Source organism: Lutzomyia longipalpis, chromosome 2, assembly GCF_024334085.1.
Source record: "Lutzomyia longipalpis isolate SR_M1_2022 chromosome 2, ASM2433408v1".
NCBI classification, from domain to species: domain Eukaryota; kingdom Metazoa; phylum Arthropoda; class Insecta; order Diptera; family Psychodidae; genus Lutzomyia; species Lutzomyia longipalpis.
In genome coordinates this window covers 33,894,215-33,903,779 of record NC_074708.1, presented here as the reverse complement: position 1 = coordinate 33,903,779, position 9,565 = coordinate 33,894,215, and the positions used below count along the sequence as shown (strand labels likewise).

At 34.9% G+C, this 9,565-nt stretch overlaps 5 protein-coding genes across 7 annotated transcripts in view; 3 read left to right on the top strand and 2 right to left on the bottom strand.

Moving 5' to 3' along the window:
• Positions 1 to 9,565, bottom strand: part of LOC129790211 (serine/threonine-protein phosphatase PP2A 65 kDa regulatory subunit) — a 620,353-nt gene that overhangs the window by 69,405 nt on the left and 541,383 nt on the right. The window lies entirely within an intron of this gene.
• Positions 1 to 9,565, top strand: part of LOC129790342 (clavesin-2-like) — an 891,203-nt gene that overhangs the window by 760,379 nt on the left and 121,259 nt on the right. The gene's annotated exons all lie outside the window — the stretch shown is intronic.
• LOC129790167 (chondroitin sulfate synthase 2) overlaps positions 1 to 9,565 on the bottom strand; it is a 178,164-nt gene that overhangs the window by 69,405 nt on the left and 99,194 nt on the right. The window contains exon 5 of one of the 2 annotated variants that reach the window (XR_008750537.1): positions 8,572 to 8,610. The exons of the other annotated variant lie outside the window; for it this stretch is intronic. The gene's annotated coding sequence lies outside the window, so the exon portion shown is untranslated. The remainder of the gene's footprint in view (positions 1 to 8,571; positions 8,611 to 9,565) is intronic. 2 annotated transcript variants of the gene reach the window in all.
• On the top strand, positions 625 to 1,299 carry LOC129790411 (ragulator complex protein LAMTOR3 homolog). The gene is made up of 3 exons (XM_055827898.1): positions 625 to 773; positions 840 to 1,032; positions 1,142 to 1,299. The coding sequence occupies exons 1-3, from the start codon at positions 730 to 732 to the stop codon at positions 1,277 to 1,279; spliced, it is 375 nt and encodes a 124-aa protein (XP_055683873.1). The 5' UTR covers positions 625 to 729; the 3' UTR covers positions 1,280 to 1,299.
• LOC129790366 (mitochondrial cardiolipin hydrolase) lies at positions 1,943 to 5,989 on the top strand. 2 transcript variants are annotated; one of them, XM_055827849.1, is made up of 4 exons: positions 1,943 to 2,483; positions 2,566 to 2,795; positions 2,886 to 3,006; positions 5,488 to 5,989. In XM_055827849.1, the coding sequence occupies exons 1-3, from the start codon at positions 2,084 to 2,086 to the stop codon at positions 2,997 to 2,999; spliced, it is 744 nt and encodes a 247-aa protein (XP_055683824.1). In that variant the 5' UTR covers positions 1,943 to 2,083; the 3' UTR covers positions 3,000 to 3,006; positions 5,488 to 5,989. The 2 variants fall into 2 exon arrangements, with proteins under 2 accessions (XP_055683824.1, XP_055683823.1); XM_055827848.1 differs by having other exon boundaries at positions 5,484 to 5,989.

The window sequence follows — 9,565 nt, the reverse complement described above, 5'->3', positions numbered from 1 at the left end:
ATTAGAATTTTGAGCAAAATAGGTCAAGTAAAATTAGATCAAACGAGCAATTTTTGCTGGAGCTTCAGGCCGCCATATTGAAACCATCCATATTGGACAAGCTCCTATGTTTTTTTTTCTTTCAAATGTTTTGATTTTAACAAGTTTTCATAAAAAATCGATCCAGTAGATTTTTTTGCAATAAATGAAAATGTGACGAAACGTCGCTTGAAAAGAAGTGTCATTTTTCATAATCAGAAAACTCATAAAAGGGTGGAAAGCTTTGGATAAAATTGTAAGATTTCGCTTCAATTGATGCATTACTCCCATTACTCCTGAAGCTATTGAGTGACGCTCCAGAAAAAAACATGGCGTCTAACGATTAAAATCGAACAAGTAGAAATTAAAGTAATTTTACGGTTAATTCAGGCCGCTGTTTTGAATTATTTAGCTTTTTTAAATTATCTATGCAATTGAAAAAAATCTAATACTTAGCTCTCATTGGATGCTAAAACTATCAACTTCAGAAAGTAAGATTATGGCAAAAAAAAAAACAAAGATTTCCAAATTCCAGCAATATCGTTTTTTATTAACAATTATTGCGTACGACACTTCCATAGACATTCCGCGGAAATTTATTTCAGCTTGGTTACTGGGATAACAAACAGCTGATTGCAGAAGGGCGAGAAAAAGAAAATTGTTTTTCTTCTATTTTTGTGTATTTCTTACTAATTTTTCACACTCACAGAAATGACGGATGATGTGAAAAAGTATTTCACAGGACTCCTGCATAAGTAAATCGTGAAATCAGTGAATCTCATTGAAAAGTTCTTGACATTCTCTTTGTTGACCTTTTGTAGAGTTTCCGGACTTCACTGTATCGCCATCACAGACCGCGACGGGGTGCCCCTTTTGAGTGTAACCCTCGATCGGACCACAGCATTAGCTCTGAAGCCCACATTTCTCTCCACATTCACAAATGCCACGGATCAGGCGAGTAAGTTGGGACTGGGGAAGAATCGAAACATCATCTGTATGTACTCAAATTACCAGGTAAGCGGGATCTTCTGGACTAGACAACTTCCCAGAAGCTTTGACAGCAATACATCCTTAGTACCCTTCCCCCGAATTAGGGTTTTGATGAAATTCTGTTTACTTGCAGATTGTTCAGATGAACAAACTCCCACTAATTGTGACCTTTGTCGGGAATCAAAATTGCAATGTTGGGCACATCCTGGCCATTGAGAATCAAATCGACGCCTATCTGGAGGATATAAAATTAGCTGTTACTGAATCTTGATTGAAAATTAATGTATAAAATACGATTAATATAAAAAATGTTTCATAAAAATGCTTTTTCCCCCTACTGCGTCCACCGCAGACTTCACTAGAGCTTAACATTATGGGAGAAAATGGCAGAAAATCGCTAATTTCTTTTTTTTAGCATTCTTGCAGGCAGCAAATGTGATTTTCACTTTTCATTAGTTTTTTTTTGTAATGAAAATTAAAAAATTGGCTTTTTATCAAAAATCTGTTTTGTTTTTATTTAATTTTCCAACAAAATACTAAACGTTTTCTATTTCCTTCCAATAATCCATAATTTTGAGATTTTCTTTTGCATTTTTCAATTGTCCGGTGATTTTTCCATTAGTTTCTGCTTCTTTTCGAACAAAAAGCGCGATTTAGGAAAAACAAAATTCATTGAAGGTTTTCTGTGGATTGTCCATGGAGTGTCCTACGACACCCTTAAAAATAAATAAATTTTCGTAATTTTATGTTTTCTCTAGTACTAAATGGTGAACCGCGTCTCTCTCGTCTAAAATCGGAAAATAAGAGAAAATCCGAGAAAATAGTGAAAAATTGTAAGTGTGAGCGAGACAGCATGTTTGTTTTTCCCATACGTCCCATACGCACATTTTTTATTCGAACTTGGAATCTCGAAAGATTCGAAACGTCATATTTTGGTATTTGACGTCTTCATCAAACGGCTACCCATTTCCGTGCTCTCGGGACACGTGCTGAAGGTTTTAGGATTAATTTGTAAGGATTTACAGTGCCTTAGGGAGATCTCAGTGGTGCAGGGGGATTGTGGATTAAGTGTACTATGGTGTGGAGAAGCAATATTCCGTGGATATGTGCCGGTGTGGTGGGAATTTATGCTTTTAGTCATGTGTGTCATGTGCTCGTGAAGAAGTTTCGGAGAAAATCTCAAGAAATCTCCGATTCTCACCAAGTCTTCTTCATGAATCCCCTGTGTACGGATCAAGATTGCAATGTGACCGAATGCCGTGACCGCCGAGTGACCCCCTTGCAGATTTTCAGTGAAATTGCCCGACGAATTGATTGTGCAAAATTTTCCATTGATATTGCAATTTACGTTGTAACGTGCTTCGAGGTGACCGAGGCTCTTCTGAGGGCTCGCGGAAGGGGTGTGCACATTCGTGTGATTGTCGACAACTCCCTGGCCCACTCTTCGTGCTCCCAGGTGGGCACCCTCATGAAAAGTACGTCCGGAAGTCAAGCTCCCAAAAACGTGTTGCATCACACCTCTTTAGCACCTTTTTTCATCTCATTTTCTCCTTGCAGGTGTAGATTTGCGCTCCTTCACCGCAGAAGATGGACTAATGCACCACAAATTCTGCATCATTGATGCTACAGCAGCTACACCCGGATCATTGGATACAGTGTTTGGATGTGATGGCAAAAGTGTTCTGGATTGTGTTTTAAAGTGGTTCCCTGTAAAAAGTGTTCGTGAAGGTCGTGCAAGTGAAGGAAGCAGCCTCCTCGTGACGGGATCACTCAACTGGACAATTAGGGTAATATTTCCACGTGGTGGGAAAACCCATTACTTCCATCTAAGCCCTATTGTTCCGCCCTTTAACACACATTTCTCCTTCATTCAACAGGGAATGACGGCCAACTGCGAAAATGTCATTTTTACCACTGATCCCGCCCTGATTCGTGCTTTTCACCAGGAATTTGAGAAATTGTGGAAACATCTTGCCCCAGCGGGCACATAGGAAATCCGTAAGTGGCGCTAAGACCTCTTTTTGGGCATTTTTGTACATCAACCACGTTCTTCCATTGTTCTCCAAAATTGAATTGCTTAGCCAGTTTTTCCAGTGAACCTTTCCAAGCTTTCCAGTTTGCTATCGTGCTACGAAGCATATGCTGCACTGTGTCTGTTTATTCATTCTATGCCACATTTACACTATTTACGCTGATGAACATTTTATTAAAATTTGTAAAAGAGAAAGAGAGAATTGCTCAAATTGCTAGAGAAGTAATTATCATTTATTCTCTTATCTTGCTACAATGCAGCATATGTTTACATGCTTCTATGCTACATGAGTATTTTTTACATTTATTACACGTAGAATTTATCAATGAGAAGCGTTAGTGGTGCCATCTTGTGTAAACATAGTTCAGCTATGATTTAAAAATTCATTTGGCGCGAAATGAATCGCCTTATTAGAGGAGAGATCAAGATTTACATATTTCTGCAATAAATCATATTATAATCCTTTATTGAAAACATAAATCACGCTCTTCTCACGTACTTTGCATTATACATAGCAATTTCCATTGGAAATATCATATTTTCTACAAAAAGGGCTGCAAATTAAATAAAACTCTCAAGCAAATAAGTCTACGCGCAAAATTGGAACGTGACAATTTATTGCAAAAAAAAATTCTCTCGCATGAGAATTGAAAAAAAAACTGCCTGGCAAATAATCTCGGGAGACAGTGAGGGAATTAAAACGGGGTGATAGAAAAATTTCGAGTTTTTCTTTTGAAATTTATTGCCTTTTTTGCTTAGAGGCAGTTGGAGAGAGAAAAGAAATTAACGGGGATGGATGAAGATCAAAAACTTCATGGTTATTTTATTTTAAAATTATTGGCAATATCCATCGAAGAGTTCATTTTATGCCATGAAATATTTTCTCTTGCATTTCTCTCGTCCTTTCTTGCGCGAGGGGACCCTTCCTTGTTTTTAAATGAATTTTCTGTAAACCCTCCTTAGCGTCACATTTTGCAACATAACATGCAGAATATCTCCATTTTGGCCAAGGTAGAAAAAAAAGGGAAAGAGGGAGAAAAGCCCGAATAAGCGTCCAAAATACAAAAGGAGAGAGAAATGCAAGATCGAACAATGCAATTCTTGCAAATTTATTGTGTTCCTTTTAGCTGTGATTCTTTCTTCAAAGAAGCACAGCTTCTGTGTACACTCTAAAATGCAAAGTCGTCAGATCGGGCTCAAACTTGGGATGAGCACGAATTAGGGTCCCCACATTCCAAAAAACGTATGCGCCAAAAATCTTTCCGTCCGTCCGGCCGTCCGGAGTATAACGCTATATTGCAAGAGAACGGTAATAGATAGAGACTTGCGGTAAACGGCAAAGTTCATATATCGGGTGGAAGACATCCGATTATGATGTCAGATCCGACCCCCCACCCCCCCGTCCACCATTTTGAATAACCACCAAATTTTGTTTTCGTTATATCTCAGTCACTATTATAGCTAGAGGTCTGAAATTTTGATATGTTGTAGGGGCCATCAAGACCTTTCCAACGATACCTCATTTTCGAAAATCGGTCAAGCCGTTTAGCCAATATGGCCGCCACAATTTTTCATCGAAAATCAGCCATAACTCGAGAACGGCTTGACCGATTTTGATCAACTCGGGCTCAAATGAAAGATATTAACGAACCCTACAACTGCTCGGAACATCGCAAGTTCAAAAAATGACCGCAAGTGGCGCTAAAATCGAAAACAAAATTTTCGATGAGTTTTCGATGAATATCTCGAGCACCGCTTTATAGAATTGCTTCAAATTTTGATATGTTATTGCTGGCTATAATATCTTTCATCATGCCAAAAATGAAGAAAATCTATGTAGTTGTTCCGGAGATATCGCGTTTTAAAGTTAACATGTCATATCCTGATTGAATTGTATAAGTCCAACGCCCCGCGAATATACATATAAAGGAAAAGTAAAATATATATAAATGCATAGATATATACATATAAAAATGCAAAGATTGTATATAAACTGCAAAGATAAAAATTAAATATAGCATGGACGGAACAGTATAAAGCGAAAGAACGGTAAGTAAAACTTACGGGCTGTGATTCTTTCTTTGTCAGTGAAATGTGAAGATGGCTGAAAATTGAGGATGGGCAAATTTTGATGAGAGACTTACTCGTGAGCCGAATCACAGCCAACGCCCTCCACGATTCAGACTTTCTTCAAAATTTCAGCGCGTTGGCTGTGATTCGGCTCGCGAGTAAGTCTCTCCTCAAAATTTGCCCATCCTCAATTTTCAGCCATCTTCACATTTCACTGACAAAGAAAGAATCACAGCCCGTAAGTTTTACTTACCGTTCTTTCGCTTTATACTGTTCCGTCCATGCTATATTTAATTTTTATCTTTGCAGTTTATATACAATCTTTGCATTTTTATATGTATATATCTATGCATTTTTTCTTCGGTGGGTCAAGAAAGGCAAAGAGAGGGAGAGAGAAGGCACAAGAAAGTGAAGAAGAAGTCCATCTCAGTGTTGACAACTAAAACTTTCACGTGAAATGCAAGAAATTCCAGGAAAATTACCTTACAAATGACCCCCAAGAAGCCACAACAATCTTCTCAGGAAATTCATACTTTGAGAAATCCTCACAAATTCATTATTGTAGTTTCTTTCAAAAGTTAGGTAATTTTAAAGAATTTGAATAAATTGTTAAGAGATTTTTATTTGTGATTATATTTTTGTAAAATGAAATCATCCTGAAATAACCTTCTGTTCAAGATAAAATTCTGACTGAAATAAAAAAGGTCGATGGAAGATTTGTAAAATTAAAAGTTTTCTATGTAATTTATCTTCCAAGAGAAGCAATTTTCATCCACACACAGTAATCACGTTAAACTCTGATCCGTTGTTAATTGAAAATAATTAAATGGAAGATTTATTTACTTATATGTTCAATAAAATGCTTTATATAAAAGTGAATTTTTGATTAATCTGTGTAACAACGATCTATTGTAAATATTAGAGAAGTGAATTGAATAAAGGAACAAAAAAAAAACAAAGAAAATTTAGAGAATTTCTTCCTTCCTTCCTCGCTTTGTATTGCATGTAGGTATTTAAGAAGGAGAAATTATGTAAAATATTCTGGAGAGGCTGAAAATTATTTTATTCAAATTGAAAATTTCCGCTGTAGCCTTTGATAAAGATCTTTTCTAATTAAAAAAAATATTAAAATCTCATTAAAAAGGAACTAAGATGCCAAATTCATTCATAAAAGGAGTCTATTCATTTTTATTCATGTCAGCATTTGAAGGTAGTCATACACAAATAAGGAAACAATTTATTTTTCAGTGATTTGAATGATTTATTTTGACTCAAAATTTGTAATTTTGCATGATTCCTAAAAGTTTTTAAAAATATTTTATTGATCCTGGATAGAAGTTTATTCGTTTCTGTAAAAGAAACTTCCTACTTTGAGGAAACAAAAATAGTAATAGACGTGATCTTTTAGCAAGAATCAAGAAAGAAACAAAAAGAAATTAACTTTCCATTTCCTGCTGGCATTAGCTGAGAAAGGTCAGCAAAGATTTGTCTAAAAATGTAGTCAATGACGTCACTATTGTATTTTTGTCTCATTAAAATGCATTAAGCATAAGATTTTTCACATTTCCCTATTAAAATCATTGACTTATTAGCATGAATGGCTCATGCTGCTCATGCATAGAAAAAGGCACAAAAACAACAAAGGTGACGTCATTGAGTGTGTTTTTTTAAGCAAATATTTGTCTGTTTTTCCCAACTGATTTAATTGGGAAATCCCCTTGCCCATTTCTTAATCTTTAATCGTGTACAAGATAACGTTTGCCAAATTTTCTCAAAAGTATTATTTTCATACAAAAATGAATAAACTCCTTTTTTGCATCATTATTTCAAAAAAATCTGCCTTCGAATATTCCCCAAAGAAAAAATATCTGTCTGGGATCAGACGACGCTGTCTGATTGCTTCTAAAGTGAAAATTCTCACACTTTGAAAATCTTTCAGATCCGATCGATTGGTTTGGTCACACGAAATTTGGGGTGAAAGTGAAATTAAATGTAAGAAGAAAAAAAAATACGTAGGGGAGAGAAGCAAATTACATGGCCAGAAATTTCTATCCTTGGATTTTTTTTTTCACATCGCTATATCTTCCGCAATTTCATGATCATTCACATTTGACAAAGAAGAGGGGTGATTGGACAAAAGACGAAAATGATCTTCTTGTGCGGAAAAGGAATCGCACGTGCTGAAAGAAATTCTCTCTCTTTTTTTTTCTTGGGTGTCTCTCACTACTTTCCTATCAAAGCAAATGGCCGAAAAACTATTGTGTGTGATTTTGGAGGGTCCTGCTGCGCTTTCTGTCTCTCACCACCTCAGGAGATCTTCCTCTTTTTGGGCATCTTTTTTTTGCTCTCATGCCTGACCTAAATCTTCTGGGAAAGAGATTTCTATACATGGTGAATGTGTATAGATAGTTGCACATTCATTGTTCAAAGAGAAAATATAGGACAAAAATTATTCAAGGATGATCTTCAACATTTCCTTACCCTCCGTTGTAGGCATAGTGTGCTTGCAGGAAGAAAATGCTGGATAATTTATCAATTTCGTCGTGTACGGCAATTTAATAAATTGCATCAAAAATTATGTGCTATGTGGCGTCAACTTTTCTTTTGCAGGCTTCCAAATTAAATTGATTTCACAGGGAAGGCATAAGAAATACCCAAAAAGGGAGTTTCATATTGATCGAGCATGAACTGATTTCAAAGGAAGAGGGAGAAATTTCATGTATCACCATTTTTTCGATGGTTTATTTTGTGGTTGAACGTGAACCGAGAAAAAGGATTATCAAGCAATAGTGGTGCGTCTGTGAAAAAAATAAACGTGAGACAGGAAGGCAATTTGAAAGGGATTGAGTGTTTTTTTTTTCTCTTAAGAAATTGCCAAAGGGACGAAGAAGTAGATTTGAACGTTGCAGGCAGACTGTTAAATTAGCTATATTAGGTACATAAAATGGGGTGAATATGATCATCTATGAGATTTGAAGAAAGTCTATGAAGTACTTAAAAGATTTGGGTGGAACCGAAAGGGACATTTTATGTGTTTCGAATTATTATTTTAATGTAGATTGAAACTTGTTTTGTATTTAAATGAAATAGCTAGAAATCAATTTTAGGGGATGTTCAAAGATTTTTTTCTATTCATTTCATTCATTCATTCATTTTATTCATTTTCATTCCTACAATTTTTACATGTTTCATGCACTATTCACAAATTCAATTTGATCCAAATTACATCAACTTATGAACACTAAAAATTATTTTAAAAATCGTAAGGAGTCAAGAGATTTATGAAAATTGTCTGTGTAATTCTAACGTTTGGCAATTTTGACAGTGAACAGTTTTTTTTAATAGTCTTTGTCGCTTCTTTTCTAACGTTTGATTTCCTTGTCTAACAATTAAAGTCTAACGATTTGCGGGTTTTTCCAGCAATTGACGTTTATTTTCTAACGATCGATGTTTATTCTAACGTTTAATGTTTTTTTTTTTTTTAAATATTTCTGTTCTAACTAACCTTTCCTAATACTTCACATTTATTTTATTTTTTGACGTTTATTCTACCTTGGCGTTCATTCCAACCTTTGACGTTTCTTTTCTAACGATGTTCGTTTTTTTTTAAATTTGACGTTTATTTTCAAGATTTTGATAATTTCCTTCTAACGTTCGATACTTTCTTTCTAATGTTTATAGTTTCTTATCAAAATTATTTCTTATGATCCTTGAAATGAAAGCCGCCAAAGCTGATTTTTTTTAATACTCTTGAAAACTTACATAGAAGACCAAATTGACCACTGTGTCCAATATCTATAAGAATAAAACTCAAAATTTAATCCTTTTAGTAAAAATATCCTTATTGATTGATTCAAAATCGCAAGTTTAGCTCAATATTGCTTGTTCAATTATATTATTTTAATTATCAAACAACTTGTTGCTGAATATCTTATTTAAATTCAACTAAATATGAAGTAGAAACCGTGTCTTTTAACTTTTAAATATTCTTCAATTAAAAATGACTTTAAAGGAAATTTTTTGACCAATAAAAAACTAACAAGAAGGTAGCCATTGTGACTAAAAAGTGGATCCTATTTACCCCTTTTTCACATATTGCAGGATTTTCTAATGAAAAATCTCTGTCTGCATTACGTGCCCATCTTAAAGTGGGAAAGAGGCAAATTCGTGTCTTGCAGCCGCTGTTGTGTCTTCACAAATTGTGTTTGTTTTGTGGATCATGGTATTATTACAAATACCTCTTCCTCCCTAAAAGTAGTGAAAGATTCTCTAAGGGAAGGACGATTTTTTTCTTCACTCATGTGAATAAAAAATATCTTATCCCTATTTAGCTTGGAGTTTTCTTTTTTAATTCCCCATTATTAATATCAATGACAAATTGGAACTAATTGTAGAGATTAATCATAAAGGATTTAATAGTAAACAAATAGTAGAAAGAATTCACGTTCACATACA

Bases quoted from the DNA above. Each gene is read 5' to 3' on its own strand.
- LOC129790411 (XM_055827898.1), top strand. From the start codon at position 730: ATGACGGATGATGTGAAAAAGTATTTCACAGGACTCCTGCATAA. The intron at 774-839 runs GTAAATCGTGAA...GACCTTTTGTAG, and splicing joins TTCACAGGACTCCTGCATAA to AGTTTCCGGACTTCACTGTA. The intron at 1,033-1,141 runs GTAAGCGGGATC...GTTTACTTGCAG, and splicing joins GTATGTACTCAAATTACCAG to ATTGTTCAGATGAACAAACT.
- LOC129790366 (XM_055827849.1), top strand. From the start codon at position 2,084: ATGGTGTGGAGAAGCAATATTCCGTGGATATGTGCCGGTGTGGTGGGA. The intron at 2,484-2,565 runs GTACGTCCGGAA...TTCTCCTTGCAG, and splicing joins GGTGGGCACCCTCATGAAAA to GTGTAGATTTGCGCTCCTTC. The intron at 2,796-2,885 runs GTAATATTTCCA...TTCATTCAACAG, and splicing joins CACTCAACTGGACAATTAGG to GGAATGACGGCCAACTGCGA.